Source organism: Ochotona princeps, chromosome 4, assembly GCF_030435755.1.
Source record: "Ochotona princeps isolate mOchPri1 chromosome 4, mOchPri1.hap1, whole genome shotgun sequence".
NCBI lineage: Eukaryota > Metazoa > Chordata > Mammalia > Lagomorpha > Ochotonidae > Ochotona > Ochotona princeps.
This window is the reverse complement of record NC_080835.1, coordinates 13533656-13560862: the sequence shown is the minus strand read 5'-3', so window position 1 is coordinate 13560862 and position 27207 is coordinate 13533656. Positions and strand designations below refer to the sequence as shown.

Below are 27207 nucleotides of genomic sequence, written 5' to 3'. Positions count from 1 at the left end.
AACAACAAGCTTAGACTTCTAAATATTGGATCGTGTGTGTGTGTGTGTGTGTGTGTGTAGAGACTATGGGAAGGGTCATCCCTGTAAATCACAATCTACATTGTGCTACACTCTCGTTGGTCACACAGCTTTCTGAGCATCAGCTGCTCACAGGCACAGGCACATCACGCCATTCTACAATTAGAACGGAAGAGTACACAGTTGGTTATTTTGAGAGATCACTCTTGGATTGCTGCCTGCTTGGCCCATGTGGGATGTCATAGGACAAGGCACACCGTGTTCCCCAGGGAACCCCTGAAAATGGTGTTGGCTACCTGAGACCTCAACCTGGTTTGTTCCCTGGTCATACAGGTGAGACTGGTGCTTCTCTTCTCTGTCGTTGGATGACCTGTGCTGGGATTTCCTTGATAAGCAACTCTGAGAAGTCAAATGTGACGCATGGTTAACCTGCCACCTGGGGCATTCCTGCCAGTCATGTATGTTGTCCATGACCTACCACGTGATTCCAAGGTCCAGAGATACAGACATGCCTTCTAGCCAACCACAGAGCCACTGTTGGGTGGGAGGACTGTCAGGAGACGTCCTCTGCCTCCCCTTTCTCAGCATATGCTTGCTGTACAATAAAGGGCATGCTGCATCAGACTGTCTCTGGTGGTTCTTTCTGCTGGTGAACATAGCGCCCTAACCCCATCAGAGGTTTCAGGGCCCTTCTGGCAGGGAACTCCCCAGAGGTTAACAAACAAAAGGGAGTTTGAAATAAACGCTGCCTTAGTGTTTATACCTGTAGAAATATTAACAAGAACAGTGGATTTAGGTACAGATGAAGGCAACTTGGACTCTGACACTGGGGACAGTTATGTACCTTGCTTAAGCTTCATCCTCCTTCATCCACATAACGGGAATAATCATAACAGCTTCTTGCAGAAGTGCTGTGACAATCATGTGAGAGGTGCAGGGGAGGTCTGCAGTATTCCCCCTCTCACCCAAAAGCATTAATAAAGCAGTCCAGAAATAAGCAATTAATAAATTTTGAATTACATGCTTTTCTGAGGAATGTGCTAAGATCTCATGCTGTCCCACTCCATCCTGCCTGCGACATGAGGCATCCTTTTGTTGCTGGTGTCCACAGAGCACACACAGTCTGCCCTTTGCTCAGGAGTTGTGTATGGTATCCAATCAACTCACACAGTGTCTCCATTCTCACATTCATGTAACTCTTTAATCAAGACGCCAAAGCAGAAACTGTTTTCACTGTACACTGTTGTTATAGCTCTTTTATTGTTCATTGTTGTGCATCTACTATTTTAACTTATAAGTTTAATTTTATCCTACATATGAATTTATTAAGAAACAGTATGAGCAAATTTTAAATATGATGATAGGAATACCTCTTCCTTTAGATCATTTGTAATTGGAATTTGCATTCCTGTTTAATATCATCTTAATGGCATTTTTTACCTCTGCATTTCTTACTGTGTAGATGACAGGATTTAACATGGGAGTGATGAGTGTGTAAAATACTGCGATGGCTTTATCCATAGGAAAGGTGGCTACTGGTCGCAGATACATAAAAATGCAGGGCACAAAGAACAGGACGACGACTGTGATGTGGGAGCTGCAGGTGGAGAGGGCCTTCTTCCTGCCGGCCCTGCTGTGAGTCCTTAAGGAGCTCAGGATAACCACGTAGGATATCAGCAACATGGCAAAGGTGATCACGGGGATCACCCCACCGTTGGCAGCAACCAAGAGACCAAGGAGGAACGTGTCAGTGCAGGCAAGTTGTATCAAGGGGAAAATGTCACACATGAAGTGATCCATGATGTTGGGGCCACAGAATGGAAGCCAGAAGGTAACCAGAATTTGCCCAAAAGAATGGAGAAACCCCACTGCCCAGCAAAGAGCCACCAGGAGGCAGCACACACGCCGGTTCATCACAGTCACATAGTGCAGGGGTCTACAGATGGCCACATAGCGGTCATAGGCCATGACTACGAGGAGGACAATTTCTGAAGCACCTAAGAAATGTTCAAGAAAGAGCTGTACCATGCAGCCATTGAATGAGATTGTTTTTGTTTCTGAGAGAAGATGAGCCAACATTTTAGGGACTATGGTAGAAGAATAGCATGCATCTATCAAAGATAAGAAAGCCAGGAAGAAATACATTGGCGAGTCCAAAGTCTGGCTGCAGATTATGGTGACAACAATGAGCAGGTTTCCTGAGACAGTAACAAAATAGGTAATCAGTAACAGCACAAATAGAATTGTTTGCATCTGAGGATTCTGTGTCAGTCCCAGTAGGATGAATTCAGTCACATTCATCCTGTTCCCATTTATTATGATGTTGATGAGGGAAGTCCAAGGAAGAAGTGGTGAGTTAACCTGTAAAACACAGTGATGTAATAGCAAGGTGAGGAGCACTATGTATTAGGTAAATCAATAACATTTAAATAATTAAAACAATTTCCTCTTCATGATATACCAGAATAAATGAAACCTTTTTGTTTTTTTTAAGATTTATTTAATCTTTGTTTGATAGGGAGGGTTTCAGAGAGAAGTAGCAGCAGAGGAGAGTCGTCCACTTCTTGTTTCATTCTGCAAGTGACCACCACAGCTCATGCACTTGAACCATCATCTGTTCCTTTCCCAAGCATATTGACAAGCAGCTAGGTCAGACGTGGAGCTGCTTAGCCCCCAGTTGTCACTACAATAAGAGATGCTGCTGTTAAGCATAATTGATGATTAACTCCCTGCCCCAAGGAGCTCCTAAGGTGGGTTCTGATAACAATGTCAAAATGCCCTATAAAATAGCTGTGACAACTAGCAGTAGGTCCTTGCTGTAGACCATTATTCATAGGGTTCTCATCGTGGCATAAATTCTATTCCTTTGCAATTACTAATAAACCGATTCCTCTTTCTTAAATATAAAACTTTACAGCCATTAATTCTAGTTGTTTTCAGTAATAACACACAGATAAAGTCTTACTCACCTTGTCTTCTATGAAAAGCAAGGCTGTATCTCAGCTTATTCGTCTCTTTACCCACACCAAGTAATTCAATATTTGACTCATAAAAGTAAGTGTGAAATCCGTTGGCTTATTTTCTCTTGTTTCCAATTGACTCCACATAAATGTGCACAATCTTACATATTAAAAACCAGAATGAACCTTTGGGAAGTAAACTATATCTATTCGTTCACCCCTTCAGATCCACCTTCATTATTCTCCACCCTGGGTGGTGTCCTCCATGGTCTGACCAACAAGTAGCTCTGGGATTTTGCCACACCTTATTAGATTCCCAACAACTTAGCCATTCCTTGATTGGTGATGTTACGTTATTTGCATCTTTCAAGGTGACTTTGCAGGTTTATTTTGGATACAAGAATTACTGAAAGAGAAAAGGTTAAAGATTCATAAAATATGTACCTGTTAAAAAAAATACCCACTTTTTCTTACTATGTGTGTTATTTCATTATCAATCTTTTACCTATATAGTTTTTTTTAAACCAACCAACGTGAACAATTTTCTTCCTTTATCAAGTTGACTAAAAATCTACTTAATGTAACACACACACACACACACAAAATCTGCATCAGAATATTGGTTAATTTTGACACTATAAATTTCAGAACATGTTTGTCTCACGTGATAATTTTGCCATAAACATATGTACTTAGAATTGTTTCCTATATTACTCAGTGTATTAATACATTTGAAGAACTTGTTAATGCTGAAGAAATTCATTAACTTCTATGGGTTGCAATTCAGTTATATTTTTAAGCCTAATTATTTATCACTGCTCATGAAACTCTCTGCCATAAACACCATTCTCTATCTGTTCACTCTTTCTCTTCTAATGATCTAGTTTTTAAAATTATAAGTGCAACATAGACACTTGATGTAGGAAATAATTTTGAGGGACTGAGGCTCCAATTATTTCCTGCGATTCTCAAAGCATATCACAGCTTAACAAGGCATATATGAATATAAATGCCTTTATATATAATATCAGAACCCACATCATCAACTGAGAATCATGACATTATTAATCTGACATAATCATATTTGTGGGAAAGCCAAGACAATCTTACTGAGCACTGAATCCTCTAGTTCACAAAAAGCTACAATTTGCTAAAATGAAAGTTTCACCTCATATTTATTTAGCATAAAATTTATGTATAATCATTTTAATGTTTATGTAAGGTATTTCTTCTTGTCTTCAGATATTAATTGGACAATTCACCCAAGCTTACCAGCCTAATGTAGATACATCACTATATATTATTAATTTTGTTAAACATAACGTTGGTCTAGTTGCAGGAGCTTAGTGGCTAACGTCTTCACCTTGCAAGGGCCAGGATCCCATATGGGCACCATTCTTTCCATCCAGTCCCTGCTTGTGGTCTGGGAAAATCAGTTGAGGACAGCCCAAAGCCTTAGAACCCTGCATCCTTACGCGAAACCCAGAAGAAGCTCCTGGCTCCTGGTTTCGCATCTGTTCAGTTCCAGAATTTGTGGCCAGTTGGGAAGTGAATCATAGGATAGAAGATCTTTCCCTCTGTCTTCCCCCCTCTTTGTATGTCTCACTTTCCAATATAAAAATAACTAAATCTTGACATACATACATATATATATATATGCTATTATGTAAAATTTACACATAAAATGCAAACAGAAAAGCAGCATGGTTTGTGTTGATGCTTACCGTTGTGCTGAAACCCTCTCAGACAAGTCAGTAAGTCAAGTACATACTTGAAGGTATAATGTAGTCTAGCTGGCCTCGATTCTTGATCTTGACTGTGTTCTATCTTATATCACATCCTTGTAAATACTGCCCCAGATAGTTCGCACTATCCATTCTTCACATTATTTTCAATCAGGACTTCAAGATCATTTCACATTATAATTAATTGAGAGAAAAAAAACTAACTCAAAAGGGAAAAAATAACGCTTAGGTGTTTGGCGTATGACAACTTTTCTTATTCCCCTGAGAATTTCCCATTTATACTCTCAGGAGACTCAGCATTTCTAATTTACTTACTTATTTCACTAATTCAGTTTCCATGTTATTATGCCTGCACAACCATGTTTCTAACTTAACCCAAATTCACTACTAAAATGAAATATAAATTGACCATGCATTATACTAAACATCTTTCAAACTGACTACAAAAATAAATCTAAAGAATGAGTACCTTTTCCATAAATAGAAAATCTAAGTCTTAGAATGGCTTGTTTCACTCAACCAGGATCCATAACTAGTGAGTTAGCAGGGAGAGTTGCTTGAGACCAGCTCCAGCTGACTTGAGAGCCTGCAAAGGATGTGTGTGTTGGCGAGAAGACAAGAAGAGGAGGTATGGACCACTATGGCAAGATGCTCACAATGGACAACTCAAGAAAGCTGCCTTCTTTATGTATACACAAATCATCACAAGATTTGTATAACACCCAATTGCTTCACTTTTACTTCATTATTAAAGAATGATTACAAAAACAGTCCTAAATAAACATTATTATTATTTTACATCAAAGAAAATATTTTCAGCAAACCATTATTCATTCAGACCTGCAGTCACCAAGCTGAAGCCAGGAACTCACGGTTGGCAGCACATGTGGTTACATAGTGACAGGTGGTTTACTTACATCCAAAATCAATTTTCACCAAACCTAAACTAATATTACCTAAAATATCAAGAATACAAGATTAAAAGGAAATCCTATGAATGAGAAAAATTTATAAAGGCATATATATAGATTCTTTACTAAATCTTATAATCAATCATGCATTGATTACCATCACCTTTACCTAGTACTGATTGAGTTGTTTTTTGTTCTTTTGTTAAAGGGCAGTGAAAAGATCAGGGCAACTCAGCCTTTCTATGTACAGAGGGCCTTTACAAAAACCTTATTTTTATCTTTATAAGCTGTTATCTTTCCCTAAATATAAGTGCCAATATACGGTAGAAGTTTTAAGCCATTTTTCTTTGAGGGTTCACATTTGTCTCCCCTAGGTGGCACTTCAGCATGGTTCTCATTTGTATTATCCAGGGCACTTTTATGTCTTTTTACTGTTTCAATTTGCTCTTTTGAAAAATGTCTGTTATTTACTTTTCCCATTTATTCACATGATTGTTTGTTTAGCTGCTATTGAATTTCTGAGCTCTTTGCAAATCCTGGATATTAGTCCCCTACTGGTTGTGTAGTGTGCAAACATACTCTCCCATTCTGTTGGTTGCTTCTTCATTTTGTTGATCATCTCCTTTGCAGTACAGAAGCTTCTCCCCTTGACGTAGTCCCATTTGTCTATTTGGGCTTTGACTGCCTGTGCTTTTGGTACCTTTTCTAAGAAGTCTTCCACATTCCTATATCTTGGACAGTGCTACCTATGTTTTCTTTTGATAGTTTGATGCTTTCTGGGTGCAGACCTATAGGTTCTTGATCCATTTACAGCTGATTTTTCTATAAGGTGACAGGTGAGGTTCTAGCGTCTTACTTCTGCAAGCTGCTATCCCAGTGTCTAACAGCTTTTGTTGAAGAGACCTAGACTATTTTCAATTCTCTTCTCTAAGAATAATTGGCTGTATTTGTGTAGGATTCCTTTTGGAATTTCTAATCTGTTCCATTGATATTCTCTGTTTCTATACCAGTACAAGGCTGTTTTGATGAGCACTGCTCTGCAGTAGTGGAATTTGGGTTCCTCCAGCTTGATTTTCTTTCTTCAGGATAGCTTTGGCTATTCGTGGTCTCTTGTATTTCCAGATGAACTTTTGTATCTTCTGTTTTATCTTTGAGAAGAATGTTGTTGGGATTTTGATTGGGATTGCTTTGAATCTGTATATTATTTTTGGTAACATGAACATTTTGATGATATTGATCCTGCCAGGAACATGGTAGATTTCTACAACTTTTAATGACCTCTTTTCTTTTTTATGTTTTGTGATTTTCATTATAGACAGTTTCCACATCTTTGGCTAGGCTAATTCCAACATACTTGAGATTCCTCTTAGCTCTTTGAAGGGAGCTGAACTTATAATTTCTTTCTCAGCCATGGAGTTGTTTGTGCATATTAGTGCCATCAATTTATGTTCATTGCAACCTTGTTGAAGTCTCTAACAAGTTCCAGTAGTCTCTTGATGGACTGTTTTGTTGTCTTCTGTCAAGAATCATGTCCTTGCAGACAGGAATACTTTTAATTCTTCAGTTCCAATCAGAATTCCCTTAATTTCTTATTCTTGCCTAATAGTTCTGGCAAGCACTTCCAATGCCATAGTAAGTAGCACTGGTCCAAGTGGACATCCTTGTCTAGTTCCAGATCTTAGTGGAAAAGCTTCCAGTCTTTCCCAATTTAGAATGACACTGGCTATGGGTTTTACTTTACATATATATAGCTTTGATTGTGTTATGCGATGTTCCTTTGGAAAGACAGGCTAGGGCAAATATTGCTGTGAAATGATTCAGACCACGATGACTGTAGAGACCGGTGCCCCATGAGTCCCTCTATGCTTCTGGTGGAAGACTTGTGCTCCTCTTGTGTGTTTGCGGAGGCTCTCCACACACATCACTGTGCGATGACCTTGTTCACCGATTCAAGTCTCTTTTTGATTCCTGCGGACCTTTTCACGTGCTTATGAGCCTGAGATAATAGATAATCCCTTTTAAATTCTAAAAATAATTTGGCATCTCTGTTTTCTTTTAAATAAACATTTATTTATTTTTACTTGAAAGCCACATTTACGATGTGTGCAGGATCATGGCCCTTCAGTGTACACAGGAGTATGGACTTTCTGTGTGCCCAGAATCCTGGCCTTCCAGTGTACACTGGAGTGTGGGCTTTCAGTGTGCATAGGTGGAGGGTGGATGTCCTCCTTAGAGAGAGTATCCCAGCCAGGTAGGGACTTCCCTTTCTTAATCTTTATAAGCTTAAATTCCTCCGTAAAAACCTTCTTCAAATAATTCTATTGGAATTAAGGTTTGAACATATGAGCTGAGGAGAGTGCAATTCAGTTCATAACAGGTAACAGCATTGTCTGAACATAGAAGAACATCTTGGATCCAATGAAAAATTGTTAACACCAAAAGCCTTTTGGAGTTTGATTCTTATTCAAGTCTGTCAGTATCATTGTGACATGGTTATCTTATCTTCCATGCTTGAACTCTTAATTTTGTATGCCCTAAATGCTATCATCTCTAATAAAACCATGCAGGCATTTCAGTGGAAAACATCACACTTTTGTTTCTAGCTTATGAAAAAATAGCACTGACATAGTTTTCAATTGTACTGATATTCTGTTCACCAATGTATGCCTTAATTGTTGATGAAGGGAGCATACCTCCCTTGGATATTCAGAGCTATAATAATATGGAAATAAATGAGCAGGTTGCACATGAGAGCTTCTATATCCAAATTTCTGGTTTTTGCTTGTTTGTTTTATTATTTTTGTTTTTATTTGTTTTCTTTTACAATTTCTGAAAATTCCATTTCATTTAATATGGAGTATTATTTGTTTAAGGCTTCTGCCCAATCAACTAAATAAACAAAATGAGGTGTTGGCATGCTGGCTTAGGGATTGAGTCCTCTGCCTCTGGTACCAGCATACCTTATGAGTCCTGGTTCTACTCCTAGCTTCTCCACTTCCAATCCAGTCCCTTCTAATGGCCTGGGAAAGCAGTACAGAATTGCACGAGTCCTTGGGCTCCTGCACCCATGAAGGAGCCTTGAAGAAGCTCCTGGCTCCCAGCTTCAGATTGACTGAGTTCTGAGTGTGCCATCATACGGAGTAGAGCAATGGATGGAAGACCTCTGTCTCTTCTATCTCTATTAATTCTGCTTATAAAATCAAATAAAATAAATCTTCAAAAATTCCTTAGAAATTAATTTTCTATTTGTTAATCAATATTATATTTATAACGCAAATTACAGTACTACTCTTGGTTTACTATTACCCAATGTAGAGTGAGTAGGGACGGACAGGCCAAGGCCTTAGGCTCCTGTACTCAGGTGGAAGAACCAAAAGAAGCTCCTGGTTCTCACTTTAGATGATTCATCTCTGGCTATGACAGATTTTAGGGAGTGAGCCAAGAAATGCAATATTTCTCTCTATGTGTCTATTTTTCTCTCTGTAATTCTTTCAAATTAAAAAAAATAACAGGTCAGCATAGCGGCATAACAGGCTACGTCTTTGCCTACAGCAACAGCAGAATCTCATTTGTGCATTATTCAAGTCTCAGCTCCTCCACTTCCAATGTAGGCCATTGTTTATGGCCTGGGAAAGCAGTGAAACAGGCCCCAAACCAACATCCATATGGAATCCTGGCGCTTGGAGGTAGAGCAATATTCAATTGAGCCATTGACACCCATATTTTTTTCAGACCACTAATTGTTAGGATGACTTGTTTCAAATACCAAATGAACTTTGAGTGATTTAGACTATAAGGCTAATTAAACAAAATAGAAAAATTGAAAGTAGCATAATAGATGAACAGACTTTTCTTTAAAGCATGAATGTGATTTCTCGCAGCGAGGGGTTCAGTGGCTCTGTAATAAATGCACTAGGGGAGTATTGTTACTTTTATATAAGAAAGCAACAATGTACTTCCATCTCACATTATTCCTGAAAAGTCTAAGCCCAAATGAACTGAGAAGTTAATCATGGAGTCTGGCATTTTTGCAGATTAAGCTGTACCTCTGGTGTAGACATCCCACAGGAGCCCTCTTGGGAGTCTGGGTTTCTCTGCTTCCTATCTGGTTTCCCTGCTAATGTGCCAGGGAATGCAGTGGAAGATAGATCCGTGCCACTCGTGTGGGCATCCTGGAGACCCAGGATCCTGACTTTATCCTGGGTTTATTCTGTCTGTTTCAGTCACTTGGGATATTTTGGGAATGAAGCAGCTGATGGCAGCTCACTTTGTGTCCCACTGTGTACTTGTCTGTCTGTCTCTCTCTCTGTCTCAATCTCACTGCCTTCCCAATGAATATTTTAAAAAGTTAATGTAGAAAATAAAGTTACACACTAAACAGAAAGCCAACTTGACATGATTGAGTACACATGGAGGACTTTCCTTAGAGCCCAGCTCCCCCATCTGTGCAGCTTAGCTGGGGCAGGGAATTCCTATTCTTGCTGAGTTCCTTCCTGTCTCCTTCATTTCCAAGGAGGAATGAAATTTCCTCTGGATCTTGGTGTTAAACCTCTTTCTCATTCAAAGACATAAAGCAGTGCTTGTTTCATTCTTCAAAGAATGGCTGAAATCATAACTGGCTTCTTTCTATTCAATACACTTTGAATAACTAAACAAATTGATCATGCCAAAAACCATAAGTAAAATCCACTATTATAAATTCCCAGGGATCTTTTTCAACATAGGCTTGTGTGAAGCTCTCCTGTAATATAGTGGGTTATATGCATATTCCAAATATTGCAACAGGAAAGCTTACCCAGAAGTGTAGAATACAAACAATTTTTTTTTACCAAAAATGCTCAAATTATGCAGAATCATCTATATATTAATTGATAATCAAACACAAACATATAGCATTAAAAAAGATCCATTTTTAATAAAATAATCCACAGTTATGAATATATCTTAAGAATTTTAAATCATTTTATATGACTAAAACAGGACAAACTAGGAGAACATGATTCAAAACAGGCAGTGATTTTACATTCTTCCCAACCAACCGCACACAAAGACAGTTGGAGCCACTATTGTAGCACAACAGGCTAAGCCAACACCTGCAACACTGGCATCACATATTCAAGCATGGCTGGAGTCCTCACTGCTCCACTCTCCTCCACTACAGTTCCAAAATGATGAACCTGAAAAACCATTGGAAGATGGCCACACGTATGTTGGTCCCTGCAATTCAAATAGGAGACCAACATGGAGTTCTAGCGGTTGGCTGTTATGGGCATTTGGAAAATGAATCTGTGGATAAAAAAATACATTCTCTCTGTATATCAGATAAATAAAATAAAGTTTTTGGGAAAAAGTGAACAATTTACTGTGGATATGAATATAATAATTCATTCTTAAATTTGTATTAGTTTAAAAATATCACATTGTAGAACACATATATATAGAAGAATTCGTCAAACAAGATAAATTAGAACTTTTTAAAGAAAGAAATTTAAAAAGAATTAAAAAATGCTTTATCACCAATTAATTTCATATATTAAAATATAATATATAAAGTATTAATCACTCTCAGTTCTCAAAGCTCCTAAAAGATATAACCTGTTCCATTTAGGTAAATATGATTCTATGCAGCTGTTTCAGGATATTAGGATACATAACCAAAGCAAACAACAATAAAGCCATAATTGCTGAGAGTGAGGCTTTCTTATTTCTACCAAAGACTGCATGTCATGTTCTGTTAGTGAAATACAGAGCCCTTCCAAAGGTAGCTACTTTTGTGCTCCAAAGTTTCCTCATGGCATTTTTCATTTCTGCATTCCTCAGAGTATAGATGAGAGGGTTCAACATGGGAGTTATGAGCGTTAAAACCACAGTTATGCATTTGTCGATGGAGAAGTTGGACATGGGCCTGGCATACAGGAAGATACAGGGGACAAAGAACAGAACAACTACCGTGATGTGGGATGTGCAGGTGTAAAGAGCTTTGCGCCTGCCTTCCAATCCGTGACTCTTAAGAGAGTGCAGTATGACCCCATAGGAAACCAGGAGAATGAAGAAGGTGACAGTGCAAATCGCCCCTCCATTAGCAATCATGGAGAGTCCAATGAGATAGGTGTCAGCACAGGCAAGTTTCAGCAAAGGATACATATCACAGACGAAGTTGTCAATGACATCGGGGCCACAGAAAGGAAGCTGATAAATGAAGAGAAGTTGAACCAATGAGTGGAGAAAGCCTCCAATCCAGGCCACCAAGAGCAAGAGAACACACACACGTCGGTTCATGATGGTCAAATAGTGAAGAGGTTTGCAGATGGCCACGTATCTGTCATAGGCCATGGCCACCAAAAGAATGACTTCAGCACCCGCAAAAAAATGACCGAGAAATACTTGTGTCAGACATGCCTGAAAGGAGATAGTTCTTTTCTCATAGAGCATGTCCACAATCATTTTGGGAGCAATGGTAGTAGAGTAGACAGCATCAAAAAAGGATAAAAAGGCCAGAAAAAAGTACATGGGGGATCCCAGCAACTGGCTGGCCATGATTGTCACCAGAATGAGCAGATTGCCCATTATTGTCACAAGGTAGATGAGTAGGAACACAACAAACAGAACTTTCTGACCCTCTGGGCTCTGAGTGAGCCCCAGGAGGATAAACTCAGTCACATTGTTCCTGTTTCCCATGGATTCTTCAGCAGCGGATGGAGTCAGGGACCAAAGGCTGACAACAGAGTGAACAGCAGTGAGTGGCAGAAGAGCACAAACCCCATGTCACAACTGCGAGGTTCTACTCAGCAATGCTTCCAGTGCTGAACTCACAGAGTCCCACGCTGGAAAATCACTGGAGCCCCTTCCTTAGAACCATACTCATTTTCACAAATGCTTGTTCCCACAAACATGATGAGGCTCCACTCTTGTGGCTGGGAGGTAGCAGAGGCTGGCTAGGTCTGTGTAAGGATCTACAGACATTGATAAGGCTGCAGGCTGCAAATGTCAGGATTTCTAGCAATAATGGATCATTGCATTAAATGAAATAAACCAGACACAATATGACAAATATCACACATACTCCTATTCATATTAATGTTTGTAGGGAAAAAGCAGTAGCAGTTTTTAAATTATATTTGTGATTGTTAGAGAAGGGTCAGATACGGAGAATAAATGGGGAGCTTGAATATCAGGTAACAAAACACAGTCAGATAGAAGCAAGATCTGCTATTCCACAACACATTGGCATGACAAGTGTTACATTCCGTGCCAAATAGTAAAAGATAACTTTCTATTTTGAAGGACAGGAACTGCAAGGCAAAACAAAAACAAAAAAAAGGGCCATTCACTGATTGATCACATCACGTGTGTGTGTTTTATTAATATAAATATCATATATGTAGACAGAGAAACTCCACATCACAGTGTAAAAATATACAAGTGTTACATGATGATTGATTGCTTCAAAAATATACATTTTAAATGATGATAATCAATGTAATATTTCTTTAGTTCTTCTCTTAAGAACATATCCATATCAAATTAATGAATTCTGTTTTCCTGTGTTTGCCTCAGTGTCCTGAAAATCTCCTAGTATTCAGCTTTCTATCGTCACACAGCGTTTTGTTCCCTGAAGGTTTGACATTAAATAACTTAATGGCAGCCACTTTATTTATACAATCATAGAAATCATAGAAACTGATCACTGATATATGAAGCAAAACATTGTACAGATATTTAATTTTTGGGGCTGCTTCACTATAAGCTCCTGGAAAGAAATAGTCACAGCAGTTAAGGAAGCAGGCCAGTGAAGAATGGACGTTAAATGCTTATTAAATTTTATTACCCTCATTGAATTTCAAGCTCTTCAGAGAGCAGTTGAGCTAAGTTGAAAGCATTAAATTATCCCCAGTTATGACAAACAGTGAAAGGTGAAACACACACACACACACAAAACACAATACACAATGAGTTGTGAACTAAGTTGTTGGAAACACTGTATAGACGTTTGCTCTACATTTCACACTTTTTTTCACATTGAGTACGACTAACCACCGATCAACTGTCCATATCCAACATAAGGACTTGAAAGTCTGCTGGAGCAGAATCATCATGTCGTAGAAACAATTCTAGGCAAACATTCTGGAAACACTACTGAACTTGGGAAAATCATGTCCCACCTTATATTCCTTTTGAGAAATTCTGCTCTTTCCAGATCATGAGTTTCTGAATTATTATCGCTGAAACAAGTTAATCATAAACTCCATGACAATATTTTCTGCTGGTAAACAATTGTTGTATTGATGAAACTGACTTCGCATGTGCTAAAGTTTATTTAATTTGTAAAAAAATCTATATGTAAATCACTTTGCTGCTATTGTTAATCCTGAAATATCTGAGTTCATGCTGAGTACAAGACATTCATTCTCATTTCAGTGAAATAAATCACCTGTTGGACCTTTCTGATGCGACTGAGTGCCAGTTTTTGCCTTATTTTTAACCAGGATTTCTTTACTCAGTTGACCCATCATCATTGTCTCCTAGGATCTGCATTAGCAGACGGCTGGAGTCTGGATCCTGAGCTGGGAATCAAACCCAGACACTCAGATCTGGGATGCAGGCATCCTACCCCCTAGGCCATAGAGCCAGCTTTAGAGCCAGCTTGTGTGAACGCATGCAGCCTCCTACAGGCAAGATACGTGTTCTTAAGCTTATTTCAAGTTTTTATTAACATAATACTTGTTCATTTTACAGTGTATGTTACAATACCCCAAGAAAAACCCACAACATAATCCAATTCAGTGTGGCAGCAGCTCTTCTACCCATCTGTTGTTCTTCGTGTTAGTGACCTGCCAGCTTTTCCTTTCATTTCTTTTTTTTTGGCATTATGATGAACGTCACGAACCCACTGAGCTGTGGTACTAAAACGTATCACTTGCATTTAACACTGTTTACCCAATTTCCTCTATTACTCTTTCACTACCATTTTGAGCCTCTAGTCATCTATGCTATTATACTCAGTCAAACTACTTTGTGTAAACCTCCAAGGCGACAGAAAGCATGCTATCATGTTTTCTTGTGTCTGGATTACTTTTGCTAAAATCATGATATCCAGGTTGCTAGCAATGTCAGCAGTTCTTCCTTTGCATTTCTTTTCCATAAAAAATCTTTGAGAAAATGCAGATTAAAAATAAGCAAAGGCTATGTACAGTGAGTGGAATATACAAAATGAGTGAAGAGTTTGTGACAGGAGGATGAATCACGTAATAGCCAGAAAATGTCAGACAGTGTGAGAGCTTTCCTATTTCTTAGTATATTTATTTATACTTACCCTTGCACCCAGAAGCAATGGCTTAGTTGAATCTGGAAGAGAACTCAGCATTGCCACCACATTGCAAATTTCAGCATCAAAAATGTAAAATCAAATCATAAAACCTGCTTCTGGAAAAAGGTCATTGATCCTAGTTAAGCCTGTCTTGCCCTATTGTAACAGAACAGAGAAGGGTTTTTGCAAATGTTACCTGAAGTCTGTTTCCTCTTTTTCCATTCCAAGCTCATGCAGTCTTACCTTTGCTCCCAGAAGCAGTGGCTTAGTGTAATGAAGAGAATGCAGCATTGCCACCATGCAGGGACAGCAAAGGAAAGATGAGAGCCTAAGCAATCAGCGAGGACAGAACTGTTTGGTCACACAGGGATGTGTCTCTGCCAGGGCAGAGCAGGGATCCTATCACACTTCCACAGACAAAAACTCGGTTTGATTATGGACTTACCCATGGCTGGCTTCAAAAACAGTTAATGTGTCCTTTGAGTTATCAAATTTGAGGGCTGTGAGTGATACCAACAATAAATATTAAAACTTAAGCAGAAATGAATTTAGGCTATCATGGTTCATGAGTAAATTTACTGAATAGAAGCACTGCAGCCATGTGATGCATGGTACTGAATAATTTGTTGGGTGTTTTTCAAGAGAATTCGTGACTGCTTTAATATGCTTCATATTTAACCAAGTAATGGCTTTTGTTTTACATCGTGACAGTAGCATTAATACCCAACAGAGAATTCTTCTCCCAAATGAGGGAACCTATGAGTGGGCACTGAATCAACCACGAATGATAAAATGCTTCATGGAGTAGTTCAAATTGTCTGCTCCCGAGGCTGCAAATTAAATACACAGAGGAATCCTCCCTCCAGAGAATCTAGACTTTCTACATTATCCTTCTAGTACCTTTTACATTGCCAGAGCTTTGTCCTAGACAATGCCTTCAGGAGGAGCAAATGAAAAATAACAATCTAACAGCAGTGGTAGTTAAATGTTAAGAGTAAAGACATAGGTTCTAAGAGCAGAACTGCTCGTTTTGAAGGAATAAGTATGTATGTGAAAGAGCTCAGGCCACGCGCACTGTAGCACATTTAGTGAGAATGATGCAAAGTCAGTACTAATCAACTTAGTGGATGTTTCATTAGAAGCCATTTGGATAATATCCATAAATCATATTTCAGATATTTAATTTAGAAATATATCGGAAGAATTACAGAAGACAGCAACTGGGACACATAATTAAATTCTAATTAAATTCATAAATGCTTACCACTTGTAATTCAGATGGTTTTTATATAGCAAGGGTTAGTCTTTAATGTTAACTCTCTCTAAATGTCCTCTAAAGAGCTACATCATGCAACATTACAACAGCCTTTAAAACATTATGCATAGTTAACACATCCAGCAATACAAATGTACTAAGGAAATTGTGACCTTCAGATTACCTCTAAACAGATGAATAAACATCAAACCCCAACAACGGAGTCCAACATTGTGGCTCAGTAGGCTATGCTCCACATGCAGGTGTCAGTATGGCAGCCCACATGAGTGCTGATTCTCCTCCCTGTTGCTGCACTTCCCATGCAGCTCCCTGCTTGTGGCCTCTCAAAGCAGTGGAGGCTGGCCCTAGTACTTGGGACCCTTGCACCCAAGTGGGAGACTTGGATAAAGGCTCTGGCTTCAGATCAGCTCAGTGAACACTTAGATGGAAGACCCCATATCTCTCTAGATTTGCATTTCAAATAAAAATAAGTTAGTATTTCAAAAAAATGCCAACAGAGATATCACTACAGGATACAGTTCAAGTTGGAAAGGAGAGTGAAGCAATCCTGCAGAGACTTGAGAAGACAGGAGAAAGAAGCGGAGGTGGTCCATAGTCAGAATTGACCACGAAGAAATAACGTTAAAAGCATGAAAAATATCTGAAAAAATGAAAGCACTGAGCCAGGGAGAGAATGAAAACAGACAGCATTCTCAAAAACAGACCACATTTAGCAGTCGAAGAGGTAGAAATAAAGATGTTCTTAGCAGACTTGATGGGAAAGGTAAAGAAGTGAGAAGAATAGGTTAAAGATCATGGGGAAAAAAAGAATGACCAAGTCTAAAGATATTGTCATTTTTGTTTCTTCTCTTAAAAAGCCTTTATTGGGAGTGCATATTTAACCAAGGAGTTAATTCCCCCTCCTATGTCAAAATAATGGGATTTGGTTGCTAGTTTCAACTCCTAACTTCAAATTCTTGAAAATGAGCACTGGGAAGCAGCAAGACTGGCTCCGATAACTGGGTCCTTTCCATCCACATGGGAAACCAGGATCAGTTTGTTTCTTGTATCAGGCCATCAAGAACATCTGGAAAGTGATACAATAGATGGAAACTCCTCTCTCTCTTCCTTCTCCTCCTCTGCCTCCTCCTTTCCTTCTTCTTCCTCTTCTGAGTCTTCTTCATCTTGTCCTTCTTCTTTGTCTCCACCTCTAGTAAGAAATCAGAAAGATGCAGCACTTCAAGATCCTTTCCAAAAATATCAAGAAGATATGAACATTTTTATAAACAGTGGGTTTAGCTTCAGGAAAAATCATTTGTGACTCAACTCCATAAATCTGACCTGCCTTTCTAATAAAAATAAAATAATTAAAAAAAAATAAAATGGTAGTGTAACAGGGCAGCCATTGTAAAGCCAAAACCATGCACTGCCCAGTGGCTATAGGCCTCAGCAAGGGCCACAAGGTGACCAAGAACATGAGCAAGCCAAGGCACAGCCACCACCATAGGCACCTAACCAACCACACCAAAGTTTCACAAGACATGATCTGGCAGGTGTGTAACTTCACCTGGTATGAGTGCTGTGTCATGGAGCTACTCAGGGTCTCCAAGTTCATCAGGTTCATCAAGAAAAGAATAGGGACACATATCAAGGCCAAGAGGAAGCAAGAGGAGCTGAGCAGCATCTTGGCCACCGGGAGAAAAGGGGCCACCAAGAGGGACTATGCATCCCTCTCTACATAAGAAACCTCCCTGGGGCCACACAAAAAAAGTGTAATAAAAATTCAGTGTGGTCATGCAGCCCAGGTTAAAATGAACTATACAGACATAAGAACCATATTAAATGCATAATCCCGGATTTGATCCTGGGTCCCACTCTCTGAAAATCATAAACAGAACATAATTCCAATAGTTGGTGGTATTTGAATACAGACATAAATTTGGTAATACTGTAGGAATGTTCATTAACTGGTAATTCTCTGTGTTTGTGCAATGGACTGCTTTCATTCCTATAACATACAAAAAATGGAAAAATAAAGACTTAAGTAAGATTCATGAAATACTTTGCACTCAGAGTACCCATTAAAAATTTTTTTACACGATACTAACATAAAATTCAACCTATGAATCAGTGGGACAGAATTGGCTCTAAAAACAAACTCTTGCAATCACGATCAGTTCATTTTTGATAATAGTTTCACGACAAACTGGGACAGAGAGTAGAACAGTCTTCAAGATGATGCGAGAATAATTGGATATTCACAGGTGAGAGAGGAAGTAGATCTTTACCTCACACTATACACAAAAATAACTGTAAGGGACAAAGTCCTACATGGGAAAGCCAATTACCAACTAATTAGATAAAGTAGAATGAATCTTAATAACCTTAGGTTAGGCAGAGGTTTCTCAGACATGGTAAGAAAGGGTCATACTACAAAAACCATTATAAGATAAACAGAACATCAAAATTAAAAACCTGTATTTTTATTATTTTCTTTCAATTTTCCTTTTTTTTTTGGAAGCACAAGTCTATGTTTTGTGAACACAATCATGACATTAACAAATATTAGCTACTCTGAAGAAAAGCATTATTTCTGTAGAACAAAGAGAGCTCCATGTTTTACTGCCAATACACAGCCCAAAGCAGGAAAACAAAACATTTACAATGACGAATACTATTAAGAAAATGAAAATAGGCTATAGAGTACAAGGAGATATTTAGAAGCCACACATACAATAAGGAGGCTACACAACTCAAACACGCAAAGGTAAAACTCAAAAAGTAAACAAATGGCTTTAATAAATATTCCTCTAGAAAACAATATACAAATGACAAAGAAATGCATTAACACAGTACTTCAAATCATTATATATTAGAGAATTTCAGTTGAGGATCGTGTGGACTATCACTTCATATGCACTGGGATTACAAAATAAAAAAAAAAAAGCTCACAGTAGCAAATGTTGCTGTGGATATGGAGGGATCAGAACACTCAATAACTTGCAGCTAAGCGATGGAACATACTTAGGAGAGCCAACTGAGAGTCACACACAGATGCCTAACTCCAGAGAGATGGGTACCAAGTTCAAGAAACGCATTGTACGGTGATTTTCATTAATAACTGAATTATGTATCTGAAAAACTAGTAGAATATATTTTAAATTTAATAAAATATGTGAAAAAGGCCAGGTACAGAAAAAAACAAACAAAAAATGATCACCACATGATGCAACGGCGAAGTCCATGGGGCTGGAAGTTGATCTGAAACTTGTCTCAATCATTGTGTGAACTACAGCAGGCCATATGGCTGAGTCTGAGTGTGGAAAATGAATGTGTTTTCTCTGCTCCTTCCCTCGCTCCCACACTCAGTCTATCAGCATAATAAGGGATCCTTAATATCTTTTTCCTTCACATATACACCTTGAGGTTCTGATTGTTAAATACATCATTCATCCCTTAAACTAGCCAGAGGCATACGGGTGTGATATGCCTCAGTCAATTACATTACAACTGCAAATTCAAACATATTTTTCAGGCCCGCCGCAGTGGCCTAGAGGTTAAAGTCCTTGCCTTGAATGTGCTGGGATCCCATATGGGCATCCATTCTGATCCCGGTGGCCCCGCTTTCCATCCAGCTCCCTGCTTGTAGCCTGGGAAAGCAGTCCAGGACGGCCCAAAGCCTTGGGACCCTGCACCTACGTGGGAGACCTGGAAGAAGTTCCAAGCTTCTGGCTTTAGATGGGCACAGCTCTGGCCATTGTTGTTACTTGGGGAGTGAAACATTGGACAGAAGATCTTCCTCTCTGTCTTTCTCCTCCTCTCTCCATATCTGCCTTTCCAATCAAAATAAATAAAATCTTAAACACACACACATTTTTCTCTGAGCCGCATTGTGCCTTCTGATAATATTAAAGTTGAAAAAGAGCATAATATTCATCATGTATTAATAATACTGAAAGACTTCCCTCCCAATACCTCCTTTCCTAGCAGTTAAATTTTAAAAAATTGAAAAATTCTTCTAACAGCATTTTTGGCTTAAACTCTCTATTTTCTTGTATGCTAATTTTATCTAGATCTTGTGAAAACCATCACCACATCTTTAATTCTTAGCATTTAACATAGTTTGTGAGCTCCTTGTAATTTAAATCAGTATTCAAAATGGTTTGGGATAAGTATTGCTGATTTTAGTGTATTGGTGGTAGAAGATATCTCTGGATATCTGAAAACACACACACACACACATACAAAACCGATTTGAAACTAAAGAGAGAAATGATTCAGAAATACAAGCTGTGTTAAATTCTAAGTCAGATTGAATCAAAACTTTGCTCCAGCTCTTACTGAGACCTTCTCGCACCATTGCCGCCATCTTCGGCTCCACGTGGCTGTTTGCTCTGTGTACTAATTGATGTTGTTCTTTGTTTAATGCCTTCATTCCTCTTCCTTTGCTGACTTTTCCTCAAGAAACACATTGTGTTCTCTAGATTCTTGCTGTTCTCATTCTCTAGCTTTCTATCTGTTCCTTATTATTATTATTCAGATATGCATATAAAAAGCTGTTCCCTTTTACCTGTCCTGAAGGTTGCCTCCATTTGTTAGGTGTTTATCCTGCTCATGTGTCAGTGGTTTTATCGCTCTCCCATTGGCAGTGTCTTGCTTTATTCCAGCTCCCCTTCCATGGAAGGTTGTGCTTTTCATGGCAGTGTAGGGGTGAAGTGTTAGAGAGAAAATGTTATGGAGAGTGAAGATTTGTGTTTTTTCCTCAGTTTTCTCTTTGGTTGCCCTTCACTGTTTCCTAGCTTAACTGTAAGCACAAAATATGGACATGCCAATTTGCCTCCTATCAAAAATCAAATAAGGGAAAGGTGTTAGAGCCAAGATGCTCAAAGGATAAACTTATGGAATTCATGATTCAATACATACACACACACATGCCTATTTTTTTAAGATTTATTTATTTTATTACAAAGTCTGATATACAGAGAGGAAGAGAGACAGAGAGGAAGATCTTCTGTCCGATGATTCACTCCCCAAGTGAGCGCAATGGCCGGTGCTGCGCTGATCCGAAGCTGGGAACCAGGAACCTCTTCCAGGTCTCCCATGCAGGTGCAGGGTCCCAAAGCTTTGGGCCGTTCTTAACTGCTTTTCCAGGCCACGAACAGGGAGCTGGATGGGAAGTGAGGCTGCCGGGATTAGAACCGGCACCGATATGGGATCCCGGCGTGTTCAAGGCGAGGACGTTAGCCGCTAGGCCAGTGTGCTGGGCCCATACACATGCCTATTTTTACAGTGATGAGTCATTAGAAAGAAAACTGTTGAGGCAATCTAGAAAGGCGTTATGAAGGCGATGATAGGTCAGCCGACTGGTCCCTTGAGAATACTAATAGAAAGTTGTTTGGTGTGCTATATGAGTGTTTTCTCTAAAAATTATATTTAACTTAAAATTTTATAGACTTGAAATGATCAGCTTTTATGCAAATAATGTGCTGCTTCTGAGTTTCACGAAACTCAAATTTTTTCCTTAGTCAGTAGCTATTTTGGAGCATCACAAACAAGAAGCTGAACTTGCTTTCTTTGTGATATGGAGCATGATCTCTTCTTTGTAAGAATTTATTTTTTCTTAGTGAAAGAAACATTTTTTCTGCTGAGTAGGATGTATATATATTTAATTTTATAGATAATTACATTCCGTCCGTAAGGCTTCCAGTAGTGTGTCCATCATCCTCATCATTATCAAACCTAGTATTATGAGATTTTTGACATTTTGGGGAATAGAGTGGTGGTGAGTCCATTGTGATTTCAATTTGCAAATCTTAACTTCTACGGAATGTGAGTTTATTTTAATAAGCTTAATGGAAATTTGTTTGTAATATTCTTGGTAATGTATGTGCATGTTTTTACAACAGTTTTTATGCACAATATTTTCACATTATTATTAATTTCTTGAAATCCCTTATGAATTCTCTATGTTAACTATGGCTCATGTGTATTGCAAAGCCTTATCTATTTGTGTTTTGTTTTTCTCTATATTAACTTTTCATGAGATTGATAAGAACTTTATTATCTTGATACTAATGTGTCTTAAAACTTTTTTTAAGTGACATAAATTTGTATGTATTTATGATGCTTCGTTGCAATAGATATATGTGATGTACTGGGAAAAGTGAATTAATTTACAGGTGTTATTATTTCACATAATGATACTTTCTAGTGATAACACTTATAAATACTAAATTTTACTACCACTAGCTGACCAACATATCCTTTGACCAGCATATCACCAGACCTTCCTTCAAGCCCTTTGTGACTACTATTTTATTTTCTACTTTTCATTTTATTTTTTAGATTCCACATATACATGAAATCATGTAGAGAAGGCGCAGAAGGAGAAGAAGGTAAAAGAGGTGAAGGAAAAGAAGAAAATGAAGAAAGACAGAGGGAGAGAGAGAGAGAAATATGCTGCAAGTGTTCACTATGCATGATATGTTAAAGACTGTTGCCATGTTGTGTCATACAGCCCTTTGGAGGACACTGAGAGAGAGAACATTAAAGACTGGCCTTTGCTACATAAAACCATCTAAATTACAAGTGATAATCACTAATTATAGGTCCCAGGTACTTGCTTCTCTATTTCTTTTAATATTCTTCTAAATCAAATCCCTGAGTTAGATTTAATTTGTGGATATACTCATCTGACTTGAAATAAAACTTTCAGTAAGTTGATCAGCACTGACTTTGCATCATTCTCACTAAATGTATTTACAGCTCACAGAACCTGAAGCTCTTTCAAACGTATGCTTATTCATTCAAATCATTAAAAAATAGATTTCTGCTGTTACATCTTGTGTTTTTATTCTTAACATTTAACTACCACTGCTGTTAGATTCTTATTTTTCATTTGCTCCTCCTGAAGGCATTGTCCAAGAGAGGGTTCTAGAAACATAGAGGGTACTAGAAGGATAATGTAGAAAGTCTAGATTCTCTGGAGGGAGGATTCCTCTGTGTATTTAATTTGCAGCCTCGGGAGCAGACAATTTGAACTACTCCATGAAGCATTTTATCATTCGTGGTTGATTCAGTGCCCACTCATAGGTTCCCTCATTTGGGAGAAGAATTCTCTGTTGGGTGTTAATGCTACTGTCACGATGTAAAACAAAAGCCATTACTTGGTTAAATATGAAGCATATTAAAGCAGTCACGAATTCTCTTGAAAAACACCCAACAAATTATTCAGTACCATGCATCATGACTAAAAAGGCTTTTATTCAGTAAATTTACTCATGAACCATGATAGCCTAAATTCATTTCTGCTTAAGTTTTAATATTTATTATTGCTCACAGCCCTCAAATTTGGTAACTCAAAGGACACATTAACTGTTTTTGAAGCCAGCCATGGGTAAGTCCATAATCAAACCGAGTTTTTGTCTGTGGAAGTGTGATAGGATCCCTGCTCTGCCCTGGCAGAGACACATCCCTGTGTGACCAAACAGTTCTGTCCTCGCTGATTGCTTAGGCTCTCATCTTTCCTTTGCTGTCCCTGCATGGTAGCAATGCTGCATTCTCTTCATTACACTAAGCCACTGCTTCTGGGAGCAAAGGTAAGACTGCATGAGCTTGGAATGGAAAAAGAGGAAACAGACTTCAGGTAACATTTGCAAAAACCCTTCTCTGTTCTGTTACAACAGGGCAAGACAGGCTTAACTAGGATCAATGACCTTTTTCCAGAAGCAGGTTTTATGATTTGTTTTTACATTTTTGATGCTGAAATTTGCAATATTGAAGTAGTTACATGGAGTTTCTCCATTTACTGGATTATCATTAAATAAACATAGTAGTGACAGGCATGCATTATCTGTGAAAAAGGTCTGGATTTAAAAACAAAATTTCTGACTCTAATTTCCCATCATCTCTCAGTGTTTCCATGCATTTTTACCTTATTCACCAGAAACACTAAATTTTTTAGTTGCTCCCTTATGTGGCTGAATTTGGTATTGTGAATAACTAGTAAAATTACCTGATTTTATGATTTTTTTATTAAATAATATTCTGAGGATGTCTCAAAAATATTTCTTCTCATTAAATATGGAATGAAATTTGAAAGCTCTCACAAATGTCTGACATTTTATAGCTCTCATTCAGCTACCTGGCACAAATGCTTCGCGTGTTTTCAATGGTATTTCATTCAGTTTACGTAGTCTTTGCTTATTTGTAATCTGCATTCTGTCAAGGACTTTTTTATTAAAAAGAAATGTTAATCTCTTGGCTTTCACAAGTCACTATCAAACGTGAAGATACTGAAACAGGGGAAAAACCAGAATAAGTCATTGTTCCGTTTATCTGCTTTATATGTCATGCCAGTGTCACTTTTAGGTTGCAATGTGATTGAACCACAATTGAGGCAGAACTCTCAATGTTTGTATCAAACCGGATATCATTAATTTCTTAAAACTAATCCAGACACAACAAAACATGTATAGTATGTTAACTGCCACCATGGAAGTTTACATAAAGTAGTTGATCTGAGTATAATAGTATAGAGAATACTAGATCAAAATGGTCATGGAAGTGGAATAGAGCAAGTTGGGTAAATAATGTTGTGTATAAGTGAAATATTTAATGTACCACAGCTCCGTGAATAAGTACATATCAAAATTTAAATATGTGAAAGGAGAAGCTGGTAGGTTCCAGTTACAAAGAAAAACAGGTGGGTAGAAGAGCTTTTGTCACGTTTGATTTGAATACGTTGCAGGCTTATGTTGAGATATTGTACCGTACACTGTGAAAATGAACAGGTATTCCATGTTAATCAAAAATGTAAAACAAATTTGAGAAAATGTATCTTGCCTCCAAAGATTCATATGCATATAACAAATGTGATATTTGTCATATTGTGTCTGGTTTATTTCATTTAATACAATGATCCATTGTTGCTAGAAATCCTGACATCTGCAGCCTGCAGCCTTATCAATGTCTGTAGATCCTTACACAGACCTAGGCAGCCTCTGCTACCTCCCAGCCACAAGAGTGGAGCCTCATCATGTTCGTGGGAACGAGCATTTGTGAAAATGAGTATGGTTCTAAGGAAGGGGCTCCAGTGATTTTCCAGCGTGGGACTCTGTGAGTTCAGCACTGGAAGCATTGCTGAGTAGACCCTCGCAGTTGTGACATGGAGTTTGTGCTCTTCTGCCACTCACTGCTGTTCACTCTGTTGGCAGCCTTTGGTCCCTGACTCCATCCCCTGCTGAAGAATCCATGGGAAACAGGAACAATGTGACTGAGTTTATCCTCCTGGGGCTCACTCAGAGCCCAGAGGGTCAGAAAGTTCTGTTTGTTGTGTTCCTGCTCATCTACCTTGTGACAATAATGGGCAATCTGCTCATTCTGGTGACAATCATGGCCAGCCAGTTGCTGGGATCCCCCATGTACTTTTTTCTGGCCTTTTTATCCTTTTTTGATGCTGTCTACTCTACTACCATTGCTCCCAAAATGATTGTGGACATGCTCTATGAGAAAAGAACTATCTCCTTTCAGGCATGTCTGACACAAGTATTTCTCGATCATTTTTTTGCGGGTGCTGAAGTCATTCTTTTGGTGGCCATGGCCTATGACAGATACGTAGCCATCTGCAAACCTCTTCACTATCTGATCATCATGAATCGACGTGTGTGTGTTCTCCTGCTCTTGGTGGCCTGGATTGGAGGCTTTCTCCACTCGTTGGTTCAACTTCTCTTCATTTATCAGCTTCCTTTCTGTGGCCCCAATGTCATTGACAACTTCGTCTGTGATATGTATCCTTTGCTGAAACTTGCCTGTGCTGACACCTATCTCATTGGACTCTCCATGATTGCTAATGGAGGGGCGATTTGCACTGTCACCTTCTTCATTCTCCTGGTTTCCTATGGGGTCATACTGCACTCTCTTAAGAGTCATGGATTGGAAGGCAGGCGCAAAGCTCTTTACACCTGCACATCCCACATCACGGTAGTTGTTCTGTTCTTTGTCCCCTGTATCTTCCTGTATGCCAGGCCCACGTCCAACTTCTCCATCGACAAATGCATAACTGTGGTTTTAACGCTCATAACTCCCATGTTGAACCCTCTCATCTATACTCTGAGGAATGCAGAAATGAAAAATGCCATGAGGAAACTTTGGAGCACAAAAGTGGCTGCAATTGGAAGGGCTCTGTATTTCACTAACAGAACATGACATGCAGTCTTTGGTAGAAATAAGAAAGCCTCACTCTCAGCAATTATGGCTTTATTGTTGTTTGCTTTGGTTATGTATCCTAATATCCTGAAATAACTACATAGAATCATATTTATCTAAATGGAACAGGTTATAGCCTTTAGGGACTTTGAGAACTGATAGAAATGAAGAATTCACATATTTTATTTTAATATGTAATAATAATTGTTGATAAAGCTTTGTTTTTTAAATTATTTTTATAGTTCTTTCTTTTAATAATTTTAGTCTTTTGACCAATAATTCTTGTATATATTATGTGGTACAATGTGATAAATTGATAAAAATTTCAAATTTAGTAAATTTCAAGTAAATGAATTATTATATTCATATCTCAGCAATTTGTTCACTTTTTCCAAAATGCTTTATTTTATTTATCTGAAATACACAGAGAAAGATTTTTTTATCCACTGATTTATTTTCCAAATGCTCAGAACAGCCAGGGGCTGGAACTCCATGTTGGTCTCCTATGTGAGTTGCAGGGACGAACATACTTGGGGTCATCTTCCAATGGTTTTTCAGGTTCATTACTGGGGAGGTGAAGTGGAGGGTAGCAGTGAGGACTCCAACCGGGCCTGCTCCTCAAAGGCTTATTTCCACACAGTAGTAGTTTGATCTGTTTTTAAAGATTTATTTTTTTGAAATCATTTTACAGAGAGTACGGAAAACAGCAAGTTAGACAAAGAAGGTCTTTGTTCTCTTGGTTAGGATTCACTGCTCAAATGACCACAGTAGCTATCCCTGAGTGAATCCAAAGCTGGGAGGCAGG

General features: G+C 38.5%; 4 protein-coding genes across 4 annotated transcripts; 2 read left to right on the top strand and 2 right to left on the bottom strand.

Annotated features, from left to right (window-relative positions):
- Window positions 1-1401: 1401 nt before the first annotated feature.
- LOC131480168 (olfactory receptor 4C46-like) lies at window positions 1402-2319 on the bottom strand. The gene has a single exon (XM_058663024.1). The coding sequence runs from the start codon at window positions 2317-2319 to the stop codon at window positions 1402-1404; it is 918 nt and encodes a 305-aa protein (XP_058519007.1).
- Window positions 2320-11358: 9039 nt separating this feature from the next.
- LOC131479979 (olfactory receptor 4A15-like) lies at window positions 11359-12333 on the bottom strand. Its single transcript, XM_058662265.1, has one exon. The coding sequence runs from the start codon at window positions 12310-12312 to the stop codon at window positions 11359-11361; it is 954 nt and encodes a 317-aa protein (XP_058518248.1). The 5' UTR covers window positions 12313-12333.
- Window positions 12334-15499: 3166 nt separating this feature from the next.
- On the top strand, window positions 15500-26402 carry LOC101519682 (olfactory receptor 4A15). Its single transcript, XM_004585557.3, has 2 exons — window positions 15500-15510; window positions 25460-26402. The coding sequence occupies exons 1-2, from the start codon at window positions 15500-15502 to the stop codon at window positions 26400-26402; spliced, it is 954 nt and encodes a 317-aa protein (XP_004585614.3).
- Window positions 17618-17938, top strand: LOC101519926 (large ribosomal subunit protein eL36-like). Its single transcript, XM_036495708.2, has one exon. It carries the CDS (start codon window positions 17618-17620, stop codon window positions 17936-17938), a length of 321 nt encoding a protein of 106 aa, XP_036351601.2.
- Window positions 26403-27207: the final 805 nt, after the last annotated feature.

Bases quoted from the DNA above. Each gene is read 5' to 3' on its own strand.
- LOC131480168 (XM_058663024.1), bottom strand. From the start codon at position 2,319: ATGAATGTGACTGAATTCATCCTACTGGGACTGACACAGAATCCTCAG.
- LOC131479979 (XM_058662265.1), bottom strand. From the start codon at position 12,312: ATGGGAAACAGGAACAATGTGACTGAGTTTATCCTCCTGGGGCTCACT.
- LOC101519926 (XM_036495708.2), top strand. From the start codon at position 17,618: ATGCACTGCCCAGTGGCTATAGGCCTCAGCAAGGGCCACAAGGTGACC.